At 52.8% G+C, this 23,516-nt stretch overlaps 1 protein-coding gene across 3 annotated transcripts in view; it reads right to left on the bottom strand.

Moving 5' to 3' along the window:
* Positions 1–990: 990 nt before the first annotated feature.
* The window catches only part of UBTD1 (ubiquitin domain containing 1), a 53,367-nt gene continuing 30,841 nt past the window's right edge, over positions 991–23,516 (bottom strand). For 2 of the 3 annotated variants that reach the window (XM_028484481.2, XM_055082585.1), the window contains 3 exons: positions 7,040–7,148; positions 3,463–3,690; positions 991–2,095 (listed from right to left, as the gene is read on the bottom strand). In XM_028484481.2, coding sequence (XP_028340282.1) covers positions 1,710–2,095; positions 3,463–3,690; positions 7,040–7,148 — 723 coding nt within the window. In that variant the 3' untranslated portion in view covers positions 991–1,709. The remainder of the gene's footprint in view (positions 2,096–3,462; positions 3,691–7,039; positions 7,149–23,516) is intronic. The other variant, XM_024121550.2, reaches the window with a different exon arrangement.

Genomic DNA, 23,516 nt, shown 5'->3' with positions numbered 1-23,516 from the left:
GCCCTGCCTGCTCTGGGACGGGGCAAGACTCTGCCTCATCTGGGCTGCAGTGCCAGGCGGTGGGTGGAGGTAAGGGCAGCCGCCTCCCTCTTTGCCCGCAGCTAGCGCAGGCCTTTGCCTCTCTGGGGCCCCACAGTGCCCCCTAGTGAAGCACTGCTGCATTTGGCTGCAAGTCCACTTGTCCCTGACAAACCTCACCCATCAGTCTGTCACAGGGGGCCTCCGTGGGACTTACAGGTTCTTGCTTCAAGGAGCCACTGGAAGGGCTGGAACGCAGCGCCAAGCCCCACTGACGAAGACACCAGCTCTGACTGATCATCCTTCCCTCCCCGGTTTCCCAGTCAGGCCACCCTGACCGGTGGTCGTGCTCACTGAGAAAGAAAGATACTCTCAACTGGAGAAGAAGCAGACCTGTACTGCTCAGTTCCACACCTGGAACTGTGGGAGCAAGCCCTGGGTCACCACGACCCAGGTTGAACCTGCCAGTGAAGCACAGACACCACAGCCCTGTGGTTCTGTGACACTCACGTGGCCTGTCCTTAGCTAAACCACCTTATCTAAGGTCCGGAAGCCAGCACCCTCGTGCTGCAGGAGCACAGCAGCAGGAGCACAGCAGCAGGTAACTAACGCCACCTTCCCAAGGTGCTGCCTTCGCTTTCAAAGCGAGTTCACATCTGTTATCCCATTTAATCCTGCCAGCAGCTGAGAGGGGAGGCAGGGCAGGCGGCATTACCTCCACTTGAAAGACAAGCAACGCGGGTTCGTTGGTTAAGTGGCTTTTCCGGAGGACCCATGAGAACACAGGCCCGCATACTGGCAGTTCACGGCTCACTCCACCGTACTCTCTGCGGTGGAGAGTACGGAGCAGTAGCTGCTCTACCCAGAGCAGCTGGGGAGGCCGTGCACCCACCTGCTCCCACCCCAGAACTGGCTCCAGGGCTCCAGAGAGCTACAGGAGAACCCAAAGTCAAAGCCAGGCAAGAGAGAAGGAAGGAGCAAAAGGCTTTATTGATAAATATGCAGACGTGTCTGCACACAGGGACCTGCTGCGGGGCCGTGAGCGGGCTGCGGAAGCCCCACTGCCGGGGTTACAGCCAGGAGATGGCCCTGTGCAGGCCTCTGCCACGACAGCCCAGCCATCGGCCACCACCTCATCTCTGCCAGCTGTGCTGGGGGCTGGGAGAGGCAGAGGCCGGCCTCAGGCTCCCCACCCCTGGGGCTCACGAGTGGTCCCCTCCCCTCTGGGGGGCTGGCACTGGGCCCAGGGCAGAGTCAGGGGGTAGGGGCAAGGAAGGGAGACAGCAGCTGCTTCAGACCCTGAGCAGAAAACCGGAGTGAGCACAGCTGGCAGCCCCAGATGACAGATCTGGGCTCCAGGGGCCTCCGGGCTGGCCCTCGTGGCTTGAACCTGCCGCGGGAGAGAGGCAGGGTGGAGGGCCCTGGTTTGCCTTTTCTCTGACAAGATTGGCAAGGCCTGTGTGTGGCAGCACACTGCCTCCTGGGTGCTGGGCACTGGTGGCCCATGGAGTCCCTGGGAAGCAGGGTCCCCTCAGGGCTCACCCGGCAGCCATACACGGGAGGCTCCCCTGGAGAAAAGAATGGCTCTCAAAGGCAGCGGCAGGGTGGGGGTGACTAGTGCTCCAGCCGGGAGGCCTCTCAGCCCTGCAGAGGCCTTCCCTGGTCTCTCTGCCCAGGGGTCCGTGGGCTCCTCAGTCCTGGGGCGGCGGGGGCTGGTTAATGATGACCTGGATGACAAAATCTTTCTGGATCTTAGTTTCCTGGAGCCGCGTGCGATCTGTGAGCAGCTTTCCAGAGAAGAACCATCGCTGCCAGGATGGCTCGATGCCCTCCTGGGTGTGCAGCTGCCTCTTGAGCTGCCCCACCGTGTCAGGCAGGCTGGCGCTGAGCCTCACGTCCTTGCCTGTGGAGAGGCGTACCTTCAGCGGGAACTCTCGGCGCACGCTGGGGGTGGGATCTGGGGGCTCCAGGCTCTCCTCCTCAGTGTGCTCCAGAAGCAGGTTCACGGGTGGCGACAGACAGTAGATGGGCAGCTGGTAGCGATTGCCCAGCTCATCGTAGCATTCACAGAGGGTGCCTGTGGGAAAGGCAGGGTGGTCAGAGTCGGCTTGGGGACCAACTGATATGGATTAACTTGTGTCCCCTCCACCAATTTCATGTACTGAAGCCCTAACTCCACCCCCCCAGTGTCACTGTATTTGGAGATAGGGGCCTATACGGGAGTAATTAAAGTTAAATGAGGTCATATAGGTGGGGCTCTGATCCGGTAAGGGTTAGTGCCCTTACAAGAAGAGATACCAGAAAGCTCAAGCTCTCTCTCTTCTCCCGCAGTGAGGACATAGAGAGCAGGTGGCCATCTACAAGCCAGGAAGAGCGCTCTCACCAAAAACCAAATCAGCTGCCACCTTGATCTTGGGCTTCTCGGACTCCAGAACTACATTTCTGTTGTTTAATAAGCTACCCAGTCTGCAGTATTTTGCTATAGCAGCCTGAGCAGACTGATACACCTGTCATGGTCATCCCACAGTCCTCAAACCCACCCTACAGGCAGGTCTTCCTGGGACACCTGGTGGGAGCTTGAGGTAGAGGCAGGTAGACCTGGGATGACATTCTGGCTCCACCAGGTACTGGCTCGTTAGAAAATTACTTAACTTTTCATTTGTTCATTCAACAACTCCTTCCTGAACATATGTGCTGGGTGCTGGGGTTACAAGGATGAATGAAATAGTATAGGCCCTGCTTTTCATGACTTATACCCAGTAGGCCTCAATCTTCTTACTTGTACAATGTATTACATGTAGTAATATATTGATATTTACTGTATCTTGAGCACCTACTGAGTGCTGGGACTGGACTAAATGATGTTATGTGTATCTTGTTGAATCCTAACAGCCATCCTATGAGGTTGGTATCACCACTTTATAATTGTTTAGTCACTGAGGCTTTAAATTCAAGAAGCTCACGGTCACATAGCTAGGAAAGAGACACTCGGTTAAAACCCAGTCTCTGACTATAGAGTTTCCACTGTTGCCCTCTGCTTTACATAGTCCCAGGGGCCATTATGAAATTAAATAAGATAATGCAGTAGAAGCTTCTAGCTCGGTGCCCAGCACATAATAATACTCAATAGAAGGTCGTTACCTGAGATGTGCTGGGATCTCAGAGAGCCCTGAGCAATCTTTAGCTTGCTCTCATCACACTGCCTTGAGGTTTGCTGGTGTCTTTCCACGCCCTCGTTAGGCAAGCGGGGACTGTGTCTCATTTTTCTTGGTGTCCCACTCCTGGACCGTGTTCATGAGGGCTGCTTGAATGAACAAGCAACTAGCCACACCTGCCACCCACCAGCCTGGATGGAAGCTCCTGACATGGGGCTGGCCACTGGCTCTCCTCCACCCTGATGGCCCCCTCGCTCTGGTGGGGAAAGCCCCCGCCCTGCCCGCTCACCATGAGGCAAGGTGATGCTGGCTCCGTCCAGGATGGCCTGAGCCAGCTCGTGGTCGTTGGCCTCGGCTGCGTAGGCGGCAGCCTTGAGGGCGTCCCAGATCTCCTTGCGGCCCTCGAAGGCGGGCGCCGTGTCCCAGAACTCATCCCTCTTGCTCCGCAGCTGCCCATCGGTCATTGGGTAGTCGCTCTTCCACTTCAGCCGCTCCTTCTTCAGGGGCTCGTTGCGTCCTGGGCAGGACAGAAGGGAGAAGCTCAGCATCTAGAAACCCAGGGCTGTGGTCCACCCTCTCCCAGCCCTGCCTCCCTGGCCCTCACTGCAGCGGCTCCTGAGCGTTCGGGTCTCCGGGCCCTTTCCTGGAGTCAGGGAAGAGTCTGGAAACTGCACACACCCAACCTGGGGGCGTAAACCACTTCTGTTAGCAAACGCAGCATGTACTGCCTTTGTTGTTGTTGCTGCTGCTGTTTAAGTCTTAATTTTACTCTCTTTCTTTGATAATAAAGTAGGACGTGTTCAGTATTTTTAAAATCTGTAAAGAATGTAAAAAAATCAAAATCTGAAAAAAAATAACTGCCACTGTTTACGGAGCCAGCTTGTGCCAGGTCACAGGCTAGGCATTTTAGCCTCAAAATGACCCGGCAGGGTTTCCCTGGTGGCGCAGTGGTTGAGAGTCCGCCTCCCGACGCAGGGGACACGGGTTCGTGCCCCGGTCCGGGAAGATCCCACATGCCGCGGAGCGGCCGGGCCCGTGAGCCATGGCCGCTGGGCCTGCGCGTCCGGAGCCTGTGCTCCGCAACGGGAGGGGCCACAACAGTGAGAGGCCCGCGTACCGCAAAAAAAAAAAAAAAGACCCGGCAGATGGGGAGACTAAGACCCAAAGAGCTTGTCATTGGTCTAAAGCCACACAGGTGCCAATTTAATGCCAGGCTTTCTGACTCAGAAGGCCGCCCTCCGACCACTGTCTGTACCGTGCTGCCACTGGGGAAAACTTACTTAAGAATTCCACCATTCAGAAGTAACCACTGCTGACACTTAGACATATTTCCTTCCAGCTTTCTTCCCCCCATTTTTCTCAGTAGAGTTGGGCTCATATCGTACAATTTATTTTAAAAATATTCCTTGTTATAAAGAGGATTTAAAACGTTTTCATGCCAATATACAACTTTCTGTTTATTTCACACTTATATTACTGTCCATGTATATGCCCATGACTAAAAATTATAAACGTTTTTAATGTCTTGTTATTAATGTTCCACTATAAAGTTACAAAGAATGTTTTTAGAACCATAACCAACCAACCAAAAAAATCCCTACAGCCTCTGAAGAAGAAAACAATTCTGTTAAATGTCACCATTCTTGTTACCCAGCTCCAAGACAACTCCAGACCTCAGTCAAGATGGAGGGAAGAAGCATCTCTCAAAGGCTTTAGGAAGCTCAGCCACCTCAAGGCGGAAGGCAGAATGAGCCACAGGAGTGAGGTCTAAAGTACTCGGCTCCCGCTATAACTCAGATCCTGGGTGAGACGCGGAACTAAAGCTGAGGACTGCACCCATGGGCGGGGCAGGAGTGGCGGCTCCTCAGGGGAAGAGAAGGACATTCACTGTCTACCAACTGTGTGAAAGAAAACTGTGTAAGCACTTTACTTATATATATCATCCCATTTCACCCTTCCAATGGCTTTAGGTGGTAGGTGTTATTATTACTACTTCACAGATGATGGGACAGGCAGAGAGATTAAATGACCTGCCCGAGGTCACACAGTAAGTGACAGAGTGAGAGTTCCACCTCAGGTCCGACTGAAGCCACAAACGGCCCTCCTGTGGGTTTGCCGCTACCAGTGCAGACAGAAAACTCTCAAGCCAGACATTTAATCTGAAGTGTTCCTGGGTTAGCCGAAGGAAATGCAAATCCTCTTTGTAGGAAAATAACTTCAAACCAGGCCTCAAAGAATTCCTGAGATGAAGTTCCAAGAAAAATAAATAATAAGGTCATAGTTTTTTTATTTTTGTTTTTTAACCACAGCATACAAAGAAACAGGGCAATATGAGTCTGAGCCAGCAAAAACAACAGGCAAAAGAATCAGACTCACAAAGACTTCAGATATGGGATTTACCAGACACAGATTACAAAATAACTGAGTTTAAGAAATGAGAGCCTTAAAAATATGAAGAGGGTATGGGAAAAACACCCACATAACTGTCATCAGAAGTATTCTGTGTGAGCAGTAGAGGAGAAACACTAGAGATTTTTCTTCGTAATGGGCTACTGATAAATGGTGTTGGGACTCCAGGTTCTCCATATAGAAAAACATGCAACAGGAGCCCTACCTCACGCCAGCCACAAAAATCAAAGCCAGGTGGCTCAGGACTTCCGTGGTGGCGCAGTGGTTAAGAATCCGCCTGCCAATGCAGGGGACATGGGTTCGAGCCCTGGTCCGGGAAGATCCCACATGCCGCGGAGCAGGTAAGCCCGTGCGCCACAACTACTGAGCCTGTGCTCTAGAGCCCACAAGCCACAACTACTGAGCCCGTGTGCTGCAACTCCTGAAGCCCGCGTGCCTAGAGCCCGTGCTCCGCAACAAGAGAGGCCACCGCAATGAGAAGCCCGCGCACCTCAACGAAGAGTAGCCCCAGTTCACCGCAACCAGAGAAAGCCCGCACGCGGCAATGAAGACCCAACACAGCCAAAAATAAATTAAAAGAAAGAAAAAGAAAAAGAAAAAAAAGCCAGATGGCTCAAAGGCTTAAGTGTGAATGACAGAAAGGAGGCAGAAAGGCAGCGCAGAAAATGACAGTATTGTCCATGTGCTTTTTTGAAAAGGTTTGGCCTGGAGGTGTTTCTGCCTGGATCAATCAAGTAGCTCTGCATCATGATTTCTGACCCCCTTTCTCTTTGGTCCTTTAGCATTGATGACTCCCTGACAAGAGCGTTGATCCATCAGGACTCACAGGCATTATGCAGTGACACCCTCGGGACCTCTGGGGTGCGGCATTTCTGCCCCTCCACTCAAGGACCCAGACGTCAGGGCTTTTTAACTTCTTGAGCTGTTTTCTAAAGTTTTCCTTTCTCCTTCCTCTTTGCCAGATGTCACTTCTTACTGGTCTCCATCTAACTGCTGCTCCTATTGGGTAGAGGTCAGGCCCAGCTAATGGGCCACTCCTAATCTGCTGAGAGTTGAGAAAGCTTTGTCAGCACTGTCAAAATTGAGAGCATATGGCTCTAGGAAAGAGGCTTCCTAAAGAAGAAAGAGACTAGGCTTCGGGACATGTGTTGTTCCTGCTCAGGTGCCCCATCTCCCCCTTACTTAAATTTGGGTCAGGTTTTGGTTCTGTCCCTGACAATCAAGGTTGCTGGACTGGTGACCTCAGGACACCTGACGTGTAACTGTGTATACATGCATCTCACTCTTTCTTTAATATGAACACAGCCCCGTGGTGTCACTTTTCAAAGCTGTCACCTCAGGAGGCCCCCAGTACCTGAGGGGTGCTTTGCTCGAATACCTGGCCTTCAGAGTCCCCTCCCCTCCACACGGAGAACAGCATGCTTTCCTGTCTGCGCTGTCAGAGACACACTTCTCACCCCAGGATGGACACGATGCCGGTGAGCCTCCCCAAGTATTAACTGCATCTCCATCACCCAAGACACAAGGGCTTAAAAGTTCTTCGCCCTGCACGCTGGTCCTTTCAGGCTGAAAATATGAGAAAATATTAGAATGGGGTGGGGATGGGGGTGGGAAGGGGGAGGGTTGATGTAAGAAAAGGGCAGCAGGAGCTCAGCCGTCTCAGCTGTCACTGCACCTCTTCGCCAGCAGGGGGCAGGCGCAGCACCTCTGGGCCAGGGGCTGGCTCCCTTCACAGTGAGTCAAACACAGCACAAAAATATCCAGCAAAGTTCCCCAGGCCCAAGGCAAGCATGCATAAGAGACATGCCAAAGTGTCCAGATCCCTGCACACTAATGCTTACAATTTTAGGCACAGATATAGACAAAAGACAAAAGGAAGTTTTTACTCCAAACATTAAAAAAAGCAAATTGATGACGGGTATTTTAAATTTCATTTACTTAAAAAAAAAATGAAGTTTTATAGTTAGTTGAGTCAAAAAATATTGGGCAGTGGAAGGGGTGTGAACCCTTTTATATGCTGAACAAATTGCTACAAACTTTCTGGAGAGTATTTGCTATGATACCAAAAAACTTAAAAGTGTGCATCCCTTTGGCTCACCGATTTGGTTTCTAAGAAAGTATTCTAAGAAAATAATCACAAGCGCGTGGGGAAAGTACATCTACAAAGCTATTTAGCTCAGCCCGGTTTTCTAGAAATAAACTAAACGCACAGGAGGAAGGCTACATTAACATCGGTGCATCCCTAGCAGCCATTCTGTGATGGGGCTGAAGGAGGCTGAGTAACACGGGGAAATGTCCATTATACAGTGAAAAAAAAAAGGTTAGAGAACAGCCAGTGCACTGTGCTCCAGTTTTTATTTCTAAAAACGTATGTAATATTATATATATTAAAAAGACTGGAAGGATTTACACCAAAATGTTAACAGTGGTTATATCTGATTGGCAGTTACCAATTATTTTATTTTGCTTTTATCTTCCAAGTTTCCAACAATAAGCACTAATTACTTTAGTAATAAGAATAATACAATGAAAGGTGTTGACAAGTAAAAAGGGTACATAAAGTCCTAAGGAGCAGCCACAGAAAAGGAGGAAGAGTTTGGGGAGCTGAGGGGGGTGGGGTTTGAGGGTGGTGGTGAACGGAGAGCCCAAGGCCCACAGCCTCTAGGATTTCAGTTGCTGGCAGCTCTGGGTGACTCTGTTCAGGGCCAGGCAGGCTCGGTTGGTTTCAGCAGCAACAGCAGCAGCAGCAGCAGCTAGTGGCCTCTACTTATGTCTCCGCCTGTCCTAGATAAGCTCCAGGTCAAAAACAGAGTAACAGAAATGGTCCTTATCCCCAGTGAAGTTGACAAAAGAGAGATTTAAAAAACAAAATAAAAGATCAAGGTACACACCTTTATGGGGAGGGACCGAACGCCCATGACAATCATGGGTCTCTGTGATTGTGGTGGGAAGGGAACTGAGCAGAGAATGTATGTTTCTGAGTAGACGCAAAAGCTGGGGTCTTGAGGGTTGCCTGAAACATCACATGCGTTAGGACCTGCTGAGGTGCTGGTTAAAAAGGCAGCTTCGGACTTCCCTGGTGGTGCAGTGGTTAAGAATCCGCCTGCCAGCGCAGGGGAAATGGGTTCGATCCCTGGTCCGGGAAGATCCCACGTGCCGCGGAGCAACTAAGCCCGTGCGCCACAACTACTGAGCCCACGCGCTGCAACTACTGAAGCCCGCACGCTCTAGGGCCCGTGTGCCGCAACAAGAGATGCCACCGCAGTGAGAAGCCCGTGTACCACAATGAAGAGTAGGCCCCGCTTGCTACAACTAGAGAAAGCCTGAGTGCAGCAATAAAGACCCAACGCGGCCAAAAAAAAAAACCCAAAAAACAAAAACAGAAAGGCAGCTTCCCAGGGCCCACCTCAGACCCACTGAGCCAGAGTTGCAGGGCTAGGCTGGAGTAGGTACTCGATTCTGATTGAAGAACGCCACTTGTGAGCACAGCAAAACAAAGTGGAAATGGGCCGCTCATCCACATGTTAACATCAGCTAGTTCAATGGATCGCCTCCAAAGTTGCTGCTGAGAGCAGATTCGGAGGGTAAAGGGGGAAGAGAGCGAGAGGGCACGATGTCTGGGTTGGGGGAGGATAATGATGGTGGACGCTGTGGTTTGGCCTGGATAATGAATGGTGTCTGGCAATACCACCCCCAAGGGACGGTGGTGAAAGGAGAGTGAGAGAGAGCACACTAAAGATCCTTTCCAATTTGCATAGAGCTGGAGTGCATCTAGGAGCGTGTGCGCGTATGTGTGTGATTCACGCTGCTTAACTCAGAATAACTACACGAGAGGGGATTCTCAAGAACCCACGGAAGGACAGCGGGCCTGGCTGCTTCCCTCTGAATATCCCTGGCCCAGTGCAGGTTCTCAGCAAGTGTCTGCTGAGTTGAAAATGGAACTGACAAATGCACAGTGAACGGTGTGGGAGCATGGTGGAGGAGTCACAGCTGAGAGCAGCAGCGGGCAGGCAGGGGAAAGCGGGAGAAGGGTCTGCCGTGAGGGAAAAGTCAGGCAGTGCCTTTGCTTGTTGATCTCAGACCCTAAGAGATCCTTATTGTGGCTTCGGGGACTGGCACATCTGAGTCACTGGGAAGTGACACCAAGTCTGAGACCAGCCAAGGGAACCAGAGATTTCCCAGGAGAGTCGGTCCACCCAAGCCAGGAGACGGCCCTATTTATACCTGTGGCAATCCCCGAGCTCTACTTCCACACCCGGTTACCAAGCTGCATACCCAGGCCCCTGCTCCAGGGATGGGGCCAGCCATGTTCTCCCCAGAAGTACTGATTATGTGACAAGCCTGGGCTTGCTCTGGCTGGTGGGAGAGATGAGGCTTCAGGCAGAAGAAGGGACAAGGGCCTCCCCATCCCAACGGCCTGGGCTGCAAGGGCCCTTTGACCAGGATGCAGACTCCAATCTCTCCTCCCCTCCCCTTCCGCCATGGCAGTCACAGCTGGGCTGCAGGGGGCTGGAGAGATGTGGCTGAAGTATGGCACCTGGCAGAGGGGATAAGAGATTCAAGAGAACAGCAGGCCCAGAAAAGGATCAGCCCAGCCAAGGAGGGTGCAGGCAGGGGAAGCAGAGCACAGGTAATCCCTTCAGGAAGCACAGTATTTATAGTTAGACTTAGCCCAGGATGACCCTCAGAGCCTGGGTAACCTTTGAAAGGAAAGTGCTGGCCCAGCTCTGCTCAGCTGGGGCCTCCCCACCGGGCCTCTTTACAGCCTGGGCCCATCTTCCCCATTCATTCCCTCGGGCCCAGCTCTAGGGTTCAGGGAGGGAAAGGGTTGGAGCCAGTTGCTAAGTGACAGCCCAGGTTTCCTAAACTGCATCCCTTCCTAGGGCACGTTGGGTCCCAGGGGTCCTGGGCAGGGTTGAAGGACTCGAGGCTCCTCTGGGAGCCCTGAACTCAGCTCTGTGATGGCGCCCAGCCTGGGGCAACTGCAGTTCCCTGAAATGGTCCAGTTTGTCCCCCTGAGGCTGGGACCACCTCCAGTTCATCACTCGCATCCTGGGGACAGGCCCCGGTCTGGCACACAGCAGATCTCAACCACCGTTTGCCCAATAAATGAGTGAATTAAGTGAACGAGCCATCTGGGAAAAGTGGGAGGAGCTGGAGAGGGCAGAGGCCAGATCAGAGCCGGGGGCGGGGGGCAGAAGAAATCTGCTGGAAGAAATCCCAGCAAGGGAGAGAGGCAAAAGACAGGGGGTGGCAGAGTAGCAGTCCAGGAGGGGCAAAACCAGTTCCGGAGGTGCACAGCGAGGAAACCCGCCGGAGAACGAGGGCCTGGGTGTCAGAAACCACGCCCAGTGAGGGCCTGGAAGCTTCGTGGCAACGGCAGAGACGAAAGTGCAGCCAAGAAAAATAACCCTACCCAGAGCCCCCCTGCTTGGGCGGCTGTGAGTGTGGACAAGGGGGCACACAGAACCGTGGAGACAGTGTGCGCTTTCACTGTGCTTGCACACAACGCACACATTTACTGGGGCGGACTCGGTGGAGCAGGCCTTTATCTGCTCTCTGCTCTGTGCCCCCAGCCTGGGGCCCCTGGCTGAGAGGCCAGGCAGGGCGAAAGGTGGCATCCCAGGCTGGGCTCTGACCAACTCTCCCGCTCACCCAAGCTGACTTCCCCCAGCCGTCCCCCTGTCCCATTTCCTGAGGGAAAACTGGAAAACTGGCCTTTCTGATCTCTACAAACAGAACCCCCAAATCCCCAGGGCCTACTCTGGGATCCAGCCTGCTATACAATCAACAACTCCTTTTCTGGGGCTGGCTAGGAAAGAATGATGTATTTCATAAGCAGAGTTATAAAACATCAGGTGTTTGGGAAATGACAGTGATTCTTCTTGTTTTAAGTTCATATGAATTAAAAAAAACACACAAAAACCCAGCCTGTTCCTTTCTTGTACTGAATATATTCCCATCTTCTTCATGTGCTGATTTTTGTTCCCAGGTGTAACAAAGTCCCTGCCTGAATGTGAACAGTTCCAGGACTACCAGCTCTAGAAAGAACCTAGATTACAGATAACTATGACTTGAGACCCATTAGCATAGGCTCTCTCTCCAATCTGGCTACTTACTTATGCATGGGCTTCAGAGGTGGATGGCTTGGGGGTGGGGGCTGCTTTGGCTACTGACCATCTGTGTGAGTGCAGGGGCCCAACTCATCATTCCAAGCCTCAGTGTTCCCATCTGTAAAGAGGACGTAACTCCCACCTCATGGGACTGCTGTAAGGATTACAGAGACCACTCTGCCCAGTACTTAAAAGACGGTAGCTATTGTAATTAGTGATCAAGCCGAGTCAATCGTGCTCATTATCATTACACAATTAACAGAATAAAAGGTTACCATCTTTTTTTTCCTTTTCCATAAAGTTGCTGTGATTTTGAAAACTGTGAAAACCCCTGCTGTAGTGAACTCTTGGTCTCTACCTCCCCCAGTGCAGTAGGATGCAGGGGTTAAATGAGGTTAAGTTTGACAGGGACAAAGAGCGGGCTTGATGGTTGCCCGCTTCCCCGTTCAGCTGCACACTGTAGGGTCAGCACTTCTCCTGGGCCAGAAGAGTGAGGATGGCGGCTAATAAGTAAAACAGGAACTCCCCAGAGGTTGCTAGAAAGGTCTCCGGTATCTGGCCAGCTCCCCTTGCTACCTCAGGACTCTAGGGAGGAGAGACAGGTCATCTCTACCACTGCTTTCTGCAGCCCTGCTGTCAAGGAGGGTCCCCGCAGGGAGGATCCAGACCAGCACCAGCTTGGCAGCCAGGTGCCTAGAGGCCTGACTTCTGACACCCAAGACTCTGTCCCCCTGGGTGTCAATCGCCACCTGTGCTTCACTCAGACATGCGCCACTCCATCAGGGCAGGTCCCCCAGAGCATGGCAGAATCCTGAAGCCAGGAGTGACCTTAAAGTCATTTACTCTAGCCCCTTCATTTTACAGATGAGGAAACCGAGGCTCTGAGAAGTGATGTGACCTGTCCCAAAACCCACAGCTTTTGCCCGTGTGTGTGTCGGGGTGGGGGGATGGTAAATTGTTTCTATCAAACCACTCCACTGCCAGTGAAAGCTCAATTATAACTAGAACATTAAAACGATAGGCCTGGGCTTCCCTGGTGGAGCAGTGGTTGAGAGCCCGCCTGCCGATGCAGGGCACACGGGTTCGTGCCCCGGTCCGGGAAGATCCCACATGCCGCGGAGCGGCTGGGCCCGTGAGCCATGGCCTCTGAGCCTGCGCGTCCGGAGCCTGTGCTCCGCAACGGGAGAGGCCACAACAGTGAGAGGCCCACGTACCGAAAAAAAAAAAAAAAAAAAAAAAAAACAACGATAGGCCTTTGACCCAAAGATGATGAATACTCCCAACAGGAAAAGTAGTAAGCAGAAGACGCTTCAGGAGCAAGAGCGGAAGAGTTATGAGTCAGTCTGTTCCCACTAGGAAAGAACGAAATCTAAGAGCGGGGCCTTCCCAGGACTCCAGGGCCTGACTGTGTACCCAGGTCTCCTGTGGGCTAGACAGAAACACAGACTCAGGCACTAGCCCAAGACTCTACTTCCGCATGGCTGGTTTGGGACTCAGTGATGGAGACCAACCTCCCACCCATATGACACTCCTGCGGGGGGCAATTCAGCCTCTGTGGGCACTTCTGGAGACACTCACTATGCCAGGAGGAAACCTATCCCATTCTTGGATGGATCAAATGGTTAGAAAGTTAAGTGTTATAGTCACCCTTCACTGAGCACTAACTATGTAGCAGACAATAGGACAGAGAAACACAGAGACCGAAGGTCCAGATTTTGGAGTCAGACAGACCAGGGTTTTAACATCAGCCCCATCATAAATTAGCTAAGTGACCTTGGGTAAATGTCTTAAGCTTTCTAGTCTCCTCTTCTGAGAAGCAGGGAGTTAGTAACGGCCCACTTCTTAGGGAGGCTGGGAGGATTGAAAATCTACACATATATATTACATTAGCTAATAGGATCAAGAAGATTATATATAATAAATCAACTCACCTAACACCCCACACCCTAGGTGCAGTCTCCCTAGCACCATAGCTCTTGTTTCCTCAACCTGAAGACAGACAGACAGACACACACACACACACACACACACACCAGCACCGTACTTGCTACAGAGGAGGCACTATTATTGTCACTGAAATTGTTTTTGCCATTAAGATTATTATTTTGACCTGGAATCCACTGGCTCTGCTCTCTGGAATGACACAGAACAAGTCACCACGACTGTCACGGGGTGACATTTTGCTCTTCTCTAGACTGAAGATCCCTGTCCCCTCTACTGTTACTCCAGCTTCTTTACCATCCCGTCCAATCTCCTCTCAACTAACCAACTCACCTAACAGCCCACGTGAGATCTGCCCAGCACCAAGCCTCCCTGGGCTCTGGCTTCCTCTGCCTGAGCGCCAGCCCCTCTGCCTCCACAGCAAACACGACAGCGAGTCTGCCCAGCACTGCTGGGGCTAGAAAAGACCCCACAACCCTTCCCCTGGCTGTGCCTCTATACTCTCTCTGGCCTGGTGTTAATTTACAGTCCACACCCTGTCTTTCTTTCCGGCCTGTCTTAAGTGGGTGAACTTGGAGTGAGAAGGCCTGAGTCTGTTTCCATCGCGGCCTGTGCCAGGTGACCTGGGGCATGGCCCTTCACTCTCCAAACACATCTGCCCAATTCTGTGTACCTCAGAGATGCTGAAATACTCCAGGGAGCTTCTGTGAGAAGTGCCTTGGTCAAATGTGAGGTGTACACAGATGCCTGACATCCCTGAGATCTGGAACCCCACCTTTTTTAGGCTCACCCACTTCTTCACATGCCACAGCTCAGAGCCTGCAACATTCTGTTTGTGGATCAACAGAGAACTCCTCGTCTAAGCACGTTCATTTTCCTCCAAAGCCAGGCTCGGGCCTTGCAGGCAGCTAGCTGTGCCTGACTCATTCTTTCCCCTTCTTCCTCTACAGCCCGTGAATCACTGGCCCTGTCAGGTCAGCATCCTCCTTGTTTCCTTCCCATGCTTTGCCTGGTCCTGACCGCCATCCATCAGGATGCAGGCCAGAAGCGTCTTCCCTCCAGGACCCACATGTACCTCACCCCTGGCCCTGTGGGGTGTGACTGTCCCACACCGCCCTGAGTCACATGCTGACGTGCGTGCGTGTCCCCTGCGCATTGTGCTGTCCCTTCAACTTGACCGTCAGCTCCTGGAGGGCAGGCTCTCGAGAGGCAATACAGTGTGTTGCATCAGAAACAGCTGCCTGGGACCCAGCCCCAGGGATTCTGATTTAATTGCTCTGGGGTATGGCCTGAGCATCAGAGGGGTTTAAAAGCTCTCCAGATGATTCTAATATGTGGCCAGGACTGACAAACACTGATCTGGAACTAGGCTGGCTGCTTTGACTGTTTAATGAGGCCTCTGAGAGGGCCTGGCAGGGGGGTACTCAGGGAGAACCCCAGGCCTGCGTGAGGCTGACCATCTGGACAGTCCTCTCAAGGCTCGCAGCCAGACTGGTCATAAGGCAAGGAGTGGATAGCTCAGGGGACCCTGTGCCTTGGGAAACCCGGCTGCACTGTCCAGAGGATACAGGGCTAGGGCCCTCTTTGCAGATAGGAGTGGGTAAGCCAAAACGAGAGGCCAAGAGCAGGGCTTTGGAGTCAGACAGCCCTGGACTAGCTACCGTACTTTCCTTACTAACAAGGAGGGCCCCTTCTCTCTCCACTCTACTCAGCCCGGGGCCTACTCTCTCGAGCCTGTGCGGCCAGCACCCAGATACCCTTTTCTGTAGGGACACAGGCTGAGCCACAGACTTTTGGAGAGAAAATATGTAGCTCCAAGGCACTGGGGGACACTGGAGAGCAGACGGAGGGAGGTCGTGTTTCCTAACAAAACCCCCACCCTCTCCCCAGCTGCTCTGGGCAAGGAGAAGGGAAAAACCTGACTCATCGGCGCTGTGTGACTCATACGCCAACAAAACTTACTTGCCAGACCGGCAGGGAGGAGAGCCTACTGCTCCCACCACAACCGGGGGCCGTGGGCAGGTAAAGCCCATCCCTCCATCCCTGCCCACCACCAGCTGCCAGGCCTGAGTGGCAGCCTGGCAGGAGTGCCTTGCTCAGCTTGGCCCCCTGACAGCCACACCCTCCCATGGCTGGTTCAGTAACTTACCAGCAAGGGGTGGCACGGGGCTGGGAAGGGGAGAGAACTCAGAAAGTCTGGAACATAGAGAGGTGGCTTAGGGATCAGAGAGGACCTGGGTCTGACTCTCATGACCACCCCCTCACAGGTGTGAGCCCAGGCAGCTGAGCCTCTGGACCTCAGTTTCCACATCCATAAAATGGGAGCAATGATATCCACCTTAAAGAACTAGTGTAAGGATTAAACAAGGTACTGGCGCTTCCCTGGTGGCACAGTGGTTAAGAATCTGCCTGCCAATGCAAGGGACATGGATTCGAGCCCTGGTCCGGAAGATCCCACATGCTGCGGAACAGCTAAGCCCGTGCGCCACAACTACTGAGCCTGCCCTCTAGAGCCCGCGAGCCATAACTACTGAAGCCCGCACGCCTAGAGCCCGTGCTCTGCGACAAGAGAAGCCACCGCAATGAGAAGCCCACACACCGCAACGAAGAGTAGCCCCCACTCGCCGCAAGCCAAGAGCCCATGCTCTGCGACAAGAGAAGCCACCGCAATGAGAAGCCCACACACCGCAACGAAGAGTAGCCCCCACTCGCCGCAACTAGAGAAAGCCCACGCGTAGCAACGAAGACCCAACGCAGCCAAAAAAAATAAAAAATAAAATAAAATAAATAAATTTTTTAAAAAACCAAAACAGGGTACTGCGTGTAGTCTAGTATTGTGTGAGGCACCAAGTAGGGGCTCAAAAACGGTAGTGATTATTATTAGTCATGTAAGTACTAGACTTAGGATTTTATAGAGAGATTTTTTTACATCATTTCACTTAATCCTTACAACAACCCTGTATGGCAAATGATGTCACTTCCATCTTACAGATGAGGACACTGAGGTTCAGGGACCCTGGAACAGTGGCAGGAATCCAGTGAGTGGTTTCAGATCCTCTCACTCTCAGCCCTCTCAGTGCTTGTCCCAGACCCTGTCCTGCATGCCATCTCCCCAGGGCAGTGAGAAGAACGCCCTGGCTGGGGCTGGGATGAGGGTGGGAGAGGAGGTGACCCCCTCTCCCCTCCGACACACACAATTTTTTTGGTTTTTTTTTTTAAACATCTTTATTGGAGTATAATTGCTTTACAATGGTGTGTTAGTTTCTGCTTTATGACACACACAGTTGACAGGCACAGAAGCAGTTCTGCCTCTAGCCCAAAAGGGGAGGCCTAGCTGGAGGCACCACTGACCAGTCCTGTGTGTAGTGCAGCATTGCTGTCAGTCCTGCCCTGCCTCTCACTCAGCCTGGCTTGACTCTAACCCATGTGGTGCCTCCGGAAATTCACTCAGTGATGCCTGTGTGTGTGTTGGCCTCCATGCCAGGTGATGAGCTCTTCAAGGCAGCACCTGGTCTCGTTAGTGTTGGCACCTGAATGCCTAGCCCCTAGCCTGGGGCCAGCTAAGCAGCTCAGTCGGGCTGCCAAAAGCCTCAGACTCCAGGCCTGAGATGGAACCCTGACTCTGCCACTTACTTGCATGACTTGGGCATGTTATTTAACCTTTGAGAATCTCAGTTTCCTCATCTGGAAAATGGGAACAATAACCGTCACTACCTTCCAGGGTTACGATGAGCACTGTGGTAAATACCAGGACATTAATAATCATGGCTAACATGTATTAAGTTCTTATCATATGTCAGACACTGTTCTAAGCCCTTTACATGTATTAAGTCACCTAATCCAAAGGTCACACAGCTAGGTGGCGGGCTGGCTCTGAAACCCCCATAAGATACAGCCTCTTGGACTTCCCTAGTGGTCCGGTGGTTAAGACTCTTTACTCCCAATGTAGGGGGCCTGGGTTGGAACCCTGGTCAGGGAACTATGTTCCGGCATGCCGCAACTAAGACCTGGTGCAGCCGAATAAATAGATAAATAAATGTTTAAAAAAAAAAAAAAAAAAAGATAACGGCCTCTCCTGAGTGTCAAGTGCCTGGTAGGTCATGAATGCTCATCTCATGGGAGCTAGTCTAGCAAATGCTCAGAAAGCATTTCTGAGCCGAATCAATGAATGAACCTCCTTGGGTCTAATTTCCTTTCCACCAGCAAGCATTTATCACTGAGTCCTATTTTGTGCACAGGCGAACTGGGTTATTTGATGTTCCTGTGAAATATAAAGCAAAAAAAGAAAAACAATTTTTTAAAAAGCAAGGCCTCCTCACCCCTCTCAGGAGGGTAATGGGATCCAGATTGCTGGAGCGAGAGGCGGGGATCCCAACCAGGGAAGTTCCCCAGGTCCCTCCCCCTCCCTCAGAGAACATTCCAGATGGAAGGGCCAGCCCTCAGGAGGAGAGGGGACAGAAATGCCCAAAGGTGCTGGCTGTGGTGGCCCTCCAGGGTGCCTCTGAGGAAGGGCCTCTGGGCGCCCAGGCACCTCGTGCTGTTTGTTTTGGCAACGCCTGAGGAGGCGGTGGGCTGGGAGGGCAGGGAGCTCACAGGGGCTGAGCAGCCTCCAGGAGTGGGCCTGGCATCTGTATGGAGCGCAGGGCCCCGTCCTGCCACCAGCCAGGCCACAAGGGCAGACCCCCAAGCTAAACAAGGAGAGGTCTCCCCAGCCAGCCCCAGGGCAGCTCTTCTCTAAGCAGCAAAACCCTTGTTTCAGAGAAAAGAGGGAATGGTTTTCAGAGAAGCCCACTTACCATGGAAGGCAGGTAAAGTGGACCCGATCAAGGAAGCCTGGGAGAACACGGACACAACACACTGCCCACCCCTCCCGACACCTCCCCAGTGGCCCCCAGAAACCCCAGGCTCCTGAGGCACAAGTGAGCTTCAGCTCCCACCCACACGGCCCACCGGGCCTCTCGGGGACACACCCCTTCTTCACCTCCAGGACAGCTCCTGACTCAGCTCTGAAGGCTGCACACTTCAGCCCCAGGACCACCTGGTTCATTCAGCCCCTGTGACCTGGGGCAGGTCATCTCCCTGCAGGCCCTCTTCTGGGTCCCCATCTGGTAAATGAGGCAGTTGGACTAACAGATCCAGGGCCCCTTCTGGCTCTAAGACTCAACACAAATCTGCTTGTGGAGAGACCTGTGCGGGGCCAGTGAGGGGCACAAAGACAACTAAAGCAAGATATCTTCCTTCAAAAACTCAGGGGTCCCGCCCAAAACCACAAGGCAAACCATACGTGTGATCTAGCATGCATGCAAAGAGCTATGACATTCTGTGCACAAAAATGCTGCAAGACTGGCAAGAGAGAGAGACTCTCAAACACCCATGGGATCCCTGCTGAAGTGGAAATGGCTCGGATCTCACACAGCCACCCACCAGCACCGGGTACTGTGCAACCCAGGAGAACATGACACGTCCCAACCAGATGAGCTCCTAACGTCGCCTGGGCCAGGGCTGAATCGCACAAGTGATGCATGGTTATCCTTTCTGGTTTTGTGATACATTATGTTCATGCTTCCTATTTTGAAAATACTTGAATGCATAATTTAGGAAACCCTTGTAGTGTGCTACTCTGCAGCACATTTTTAAAAGCTAAACAAATGCATAATAAGTAAATGATATGCCCCCCACACAAGCAGGCAAACTGCCACGTGCTAGAGCAGAGGTACCTGGAAAGCATACCAGTATGCTTGACACAACTGTGTGTGTCATAAAGCAGAAACTAACACACCATTGTAAAGCAATTATACTCCAAATACCAGGACACCCTGACAACCAGGCCTCGTTTACGCATCTGTCAAAGGGGTGGGCAGGAGCTGGGTTAGAGCATCTCCACAGCCGGCGGCTTCCACCTACGACCCTGTGTGACAAGGACTCTGGAAATAAGCAGGCCCCAGTGGGCTGGGAGGGCAGGCTGCAGGAAGCCTCCCCCTCATCCTCACATTTCAGACTTCCCATTTCTCCCTCCCCAGCACAGTGACCCACTCTGGCCTCTGCTGCTGCTAGAGGAAGAGGCAGCTTCCGAGCTCTGGGCCTCAGTTTCCCTCTGGGGTTATGGGGGTGGCAGGGGAGGGGAAGCGCCCCCTGATGGAGGATCCAGATGCAAGAGGCCCAGTCACACGTAGAGGCTCCAGGCCGTCTGGAGGTCGTCAGCCCCTGCTCATGCGCTCTCTCTCTCCTGACCCTGATGCTGCCGGGCTTGGCCTGGGAGCAGCCTTGCTGGCCCACACCCAAGTTCACAGGACCCTGCCACCCCACCCCCAAAGTAACCCAATTCTTCTCGGTCAAATGACAGCTGGAGGTGGGGCTAGGGAGCCCTAAGGCGGGAGAGGGCTACGGTTACTGGCTCCCAGGGTGCTGACGCCCAGACAAAAGGGTCGTGGCCTAGATTCATTTCAACACAATTCTGAACACCCACTGTGTTCAAGATCTTACCAGGCACTCAAGGGGCCTGAAACTGTGAGGATGTCATTTTAATTACCTTAAGGTTTAAACAGCACCTGCTCAGAGAGGCTTTCCCTGCTAACCTAACTAAGGTGGGCTCCCCAGTTCCCCAGCCCAGCCCCTTTCCTCCTTAGGGTCGATCTCAATTCTGCTGTGGTTAGTTTACTCATTTTTCTGTCTGTCTCCCCATCAGAATGCCAGCTGCTCATAGGCAGGGCCCTGATCTCTTCTTCACAGTGGCACCTGGCATCCTACACAGAGTAGGTCCTCAGTATTAGTTGAATGAATGAATGAATGGACAAATGAATGAATGACTACACCACCAGACAAGCCAGAAGTGACATAAAAAAGATTCAGAAGGCTGTGGGGAAACAAATGAGGGAGTGAGCACATCTGTGAGGCTCCATGGAGGAGGTATAACATTGTGAACTTGGCCTTGAAGTGGGTGACGGAGGAGGCGTTCCAGGTGGAAGGTACAGAAGCAGCAAAGGCCTGGAGTCGGGCTGGGACAGTGAGTGCCGTGCAGCCAGATGGGCTGAAGTGTGATGAGTCCGCCCGGGCCCTGATGGGTGCCCTTCCTCCGGCCCACTGGCCTCCTACTTAACATTGCTTCTTCACTCTTCCTTGACCAGGTCAGGACTATAGAAATATCTGAACAAAAGTCTGCAGTGTGGTGAGCAGGGGTCATTTCTAAATCAAACTCTCGCTGTGGCATCCAGGCTGTGCCCCGCTTTCTTCTTTTCTAGTGTCCATCCCTGGCTGACTGGCTCTGGTTCTACACAGCTATGCCACCACTGGGGGACGGCGGGGCAACTCCCAACCTGGTCGTGACAAAGACCTTTTATTACCCTCCCCCGACAAGTCTCGAAAGAATTTCTCTCCAGCTACATTTAGATTATAATTTTTCTAATGGAAATGCTAAGACATCTGTCAACTAAAGCTTCTGATCAGCATATGGAAACTAGTGGCTCACGGAGCTCATAGAATTCCAGCCCAGAAAAGATGCTTTGGTCAATTCTGGAAGGTTGTGATGCTTCTGTGACTCAATTTCTTGAGGTCAGCAGATGGGGGAAGAACAAAGGTAAGAGACACGGTCAGGAGGAGGAGGAATGGGCAGAAAAACCCAGAGATCCCACTTCCACATCCAGGTGGGATCCCCCGACTCTGCCCACACACTCCTCTTCAAGGGAAGAGGAGTCTGGGGTGCAAGCGGGGAAGGGGAGGTTGGCAAATGAAATTCTAGCCAACCAAAGGCTCTCACCACAGAGCTTTAGATCCTGACGTGGTGCAAACTGGGGAGGGTGGGGGCAGGGAGCAAGGACGACTGTGAGCTTGACGCCATTTTTCTGGGTAGAGGTCTAGGGCTGGAGTAACTGCCAGGGGTAGGTGGTGGCCCTTGGAGGCTGTGTGCTTCCCAAGAAAACAGGCAGCCCCAAATGAGCCCGAGTTCATAAAGACAGCGTTAGCATCAGCGAGCAAAAAAATCTGGGGGATACACACCAGTCTTTCCACTGGAGGGGTGTAGTGATGGGCCTTTAACTTCCTAGAATATATATTTGTATATGGATTGACTTCTTAAAAAAAATAAGGTCTCGTGTGTGTGTGTGTGTGTGTGTGTGTGTGTGTGTGTGTGTGTGTGTGTGTTAAGCTTTTGTTTAAGTGTGGTTTGGTAGAAAACTTTATAAGCCTTACGGGGAAAGGCAATAAAACATCCTTGTCATGACAAGGTGGAAACAGCTCAGTCAGGACTTTGGGTGTCTTCTGCTCACAAGGCACCTCTAAGGAAAGATTCTTTCTCGCTGTCCTGGATCTGATAAAACTCCCATTTAAGCCACTCTGTAGGAGTTGCACCGCAAACAGACTGTAAGGGCAGGGCTGGGCCTTACCCATCTCAGGAGCTCCAGGGCTCAGGCCAGTGCCTGTCACACAATAGGTGCTCAATAAAGGCTGAGAGAAGGATCAAGGGAGAGGATCACATGGTGGGGTGGTGAGAGCCCAGGTCTCCTGGGCAGAGACGAGGGTGAGTGGGAAAGGGGACAACGGAGGGGAAAACATCTGACCTCCTGGTGGAGCCGCCCTCAGGCCTTCGTCTCCGGGGAAGGCAGCCGGCCGTGTGGCTAGGCAAGATGCAGCGGGCCCTGCCTGTGGGGTTTCCCAGAGTAGAAGGCTGCAGGGCCCCACCCGTCTCGGGCAGCTCGGCCGTGGCCCACATCACCTGCCCTCCCTGAGACAGTCTGAAGAGGACTGAAGATCTGTGTCGAGCAAGAGCTGAGTCAGACGTGAGGGGACAGGTCAGGCCTCATCCTCTAAGTGTGCTCCACCAGCCCGAGGCCAGGCAGGAGCAGCCTCTTCATCCTTCCCTCAATCCACCTCTGGGGCAGAGGAGAAAGGCAGGCTCCCAGGGTGCTAAAACCCAGGAGAAAGCAAGGCCCTGGGAAGGCCCCCTGGCAGACAGGATGCAGCTGGTAGCTGTGTGCTAGGAGACCACCTGTTTTGCCCCAAGCCTCCTCCCTGCCGTGGATTGTGCAGACAGGCTCTGGCAGTGGGGAGAAGGAGGCGGCAACCCCGGGCAGCAGGAGGTATCTGTTTTCAGCGCAGCCACTAAAGGGACAGGGAGGGAGCCCTGTGGGCTGGGCTCTCGGCTGCTGGAAAAGGCATCCTCTCAGTTTCAACTCAGTGGGGGTCAAGAACTGCTGAGGCCGGCAGCTCTGCACGGGGATGCTATTTACTTGCGAGTGAGCACCCTGTCGCCGTGGCGACCCTGTGAAGCACCAGGCAGGAGCCAGCCACAAGGCCAGGAGCAGAGCCCTCCCTGCTGCAGCCCTGGCCTTGACCTTTCCAGCCAGGAAAGCAGGTTCGAAGCACTCCTCCACCTTCCCTGGACCCGACCACGGCCTGCGTGGACCGCAAAGACTCATGAGACTTCATCCTGCCCTCAGGAGGGGCCAAGACACGCCCAGAAACAAGAACACAAAATCAGAAAGTGACGAAAGCCATAAGAAGCATGAACAAGGACCATCGGGGCTTTAAAGGAAAGAAAGAGCTCACCTTGATGGGGGACATAAAGGGAAAAAGACTCAAAAAGGCTGCTGGGAGGAAGACGGCATTGGATAACAAGCAAACACACCCCACCCCTACCCCGTGGACAATCCCGGCTGCCTGGTTAGCTCCAGAGCCAAGAGACTACAAACCAAGAGCCCCTTGGTTCAGGGGTGCTCCCTCCAGTGGGCTGCTTTCCTCGACCCAGTCAGTCCCCTGCTACCTGCTCCCCAACTGTCCCACTTTTCTAACCCTCAGTGTCCCACTTGGCTGCCCCTGCCCTTCCTCTATCCGGTGGCTCTCTACCCAGCCCCCGGTATCACAGTGAACCTACTGGTCTTGGCCCTCA

The sequence above is a fragment of the Physeter macrocephalus genome, unplaced genomic scaffold (genome assembly GCF_002837175.3).
Source record: "Physeter macrocephalus isolate SW-GA unplaced genomic scaffold, ASM283717v5 random_179, whole genome shotgun sequence".
Taxonomy (NCBI): domain Eukaryota; kingdom Metazoa; phylum Chordata; class Mammalia; order Artiodactyla; family Physeteridae; genus Physeter; species Physeter macrocephalus.
This window is presented reverse-complemented; position numbering and strand designations above follow the sequence as displayed.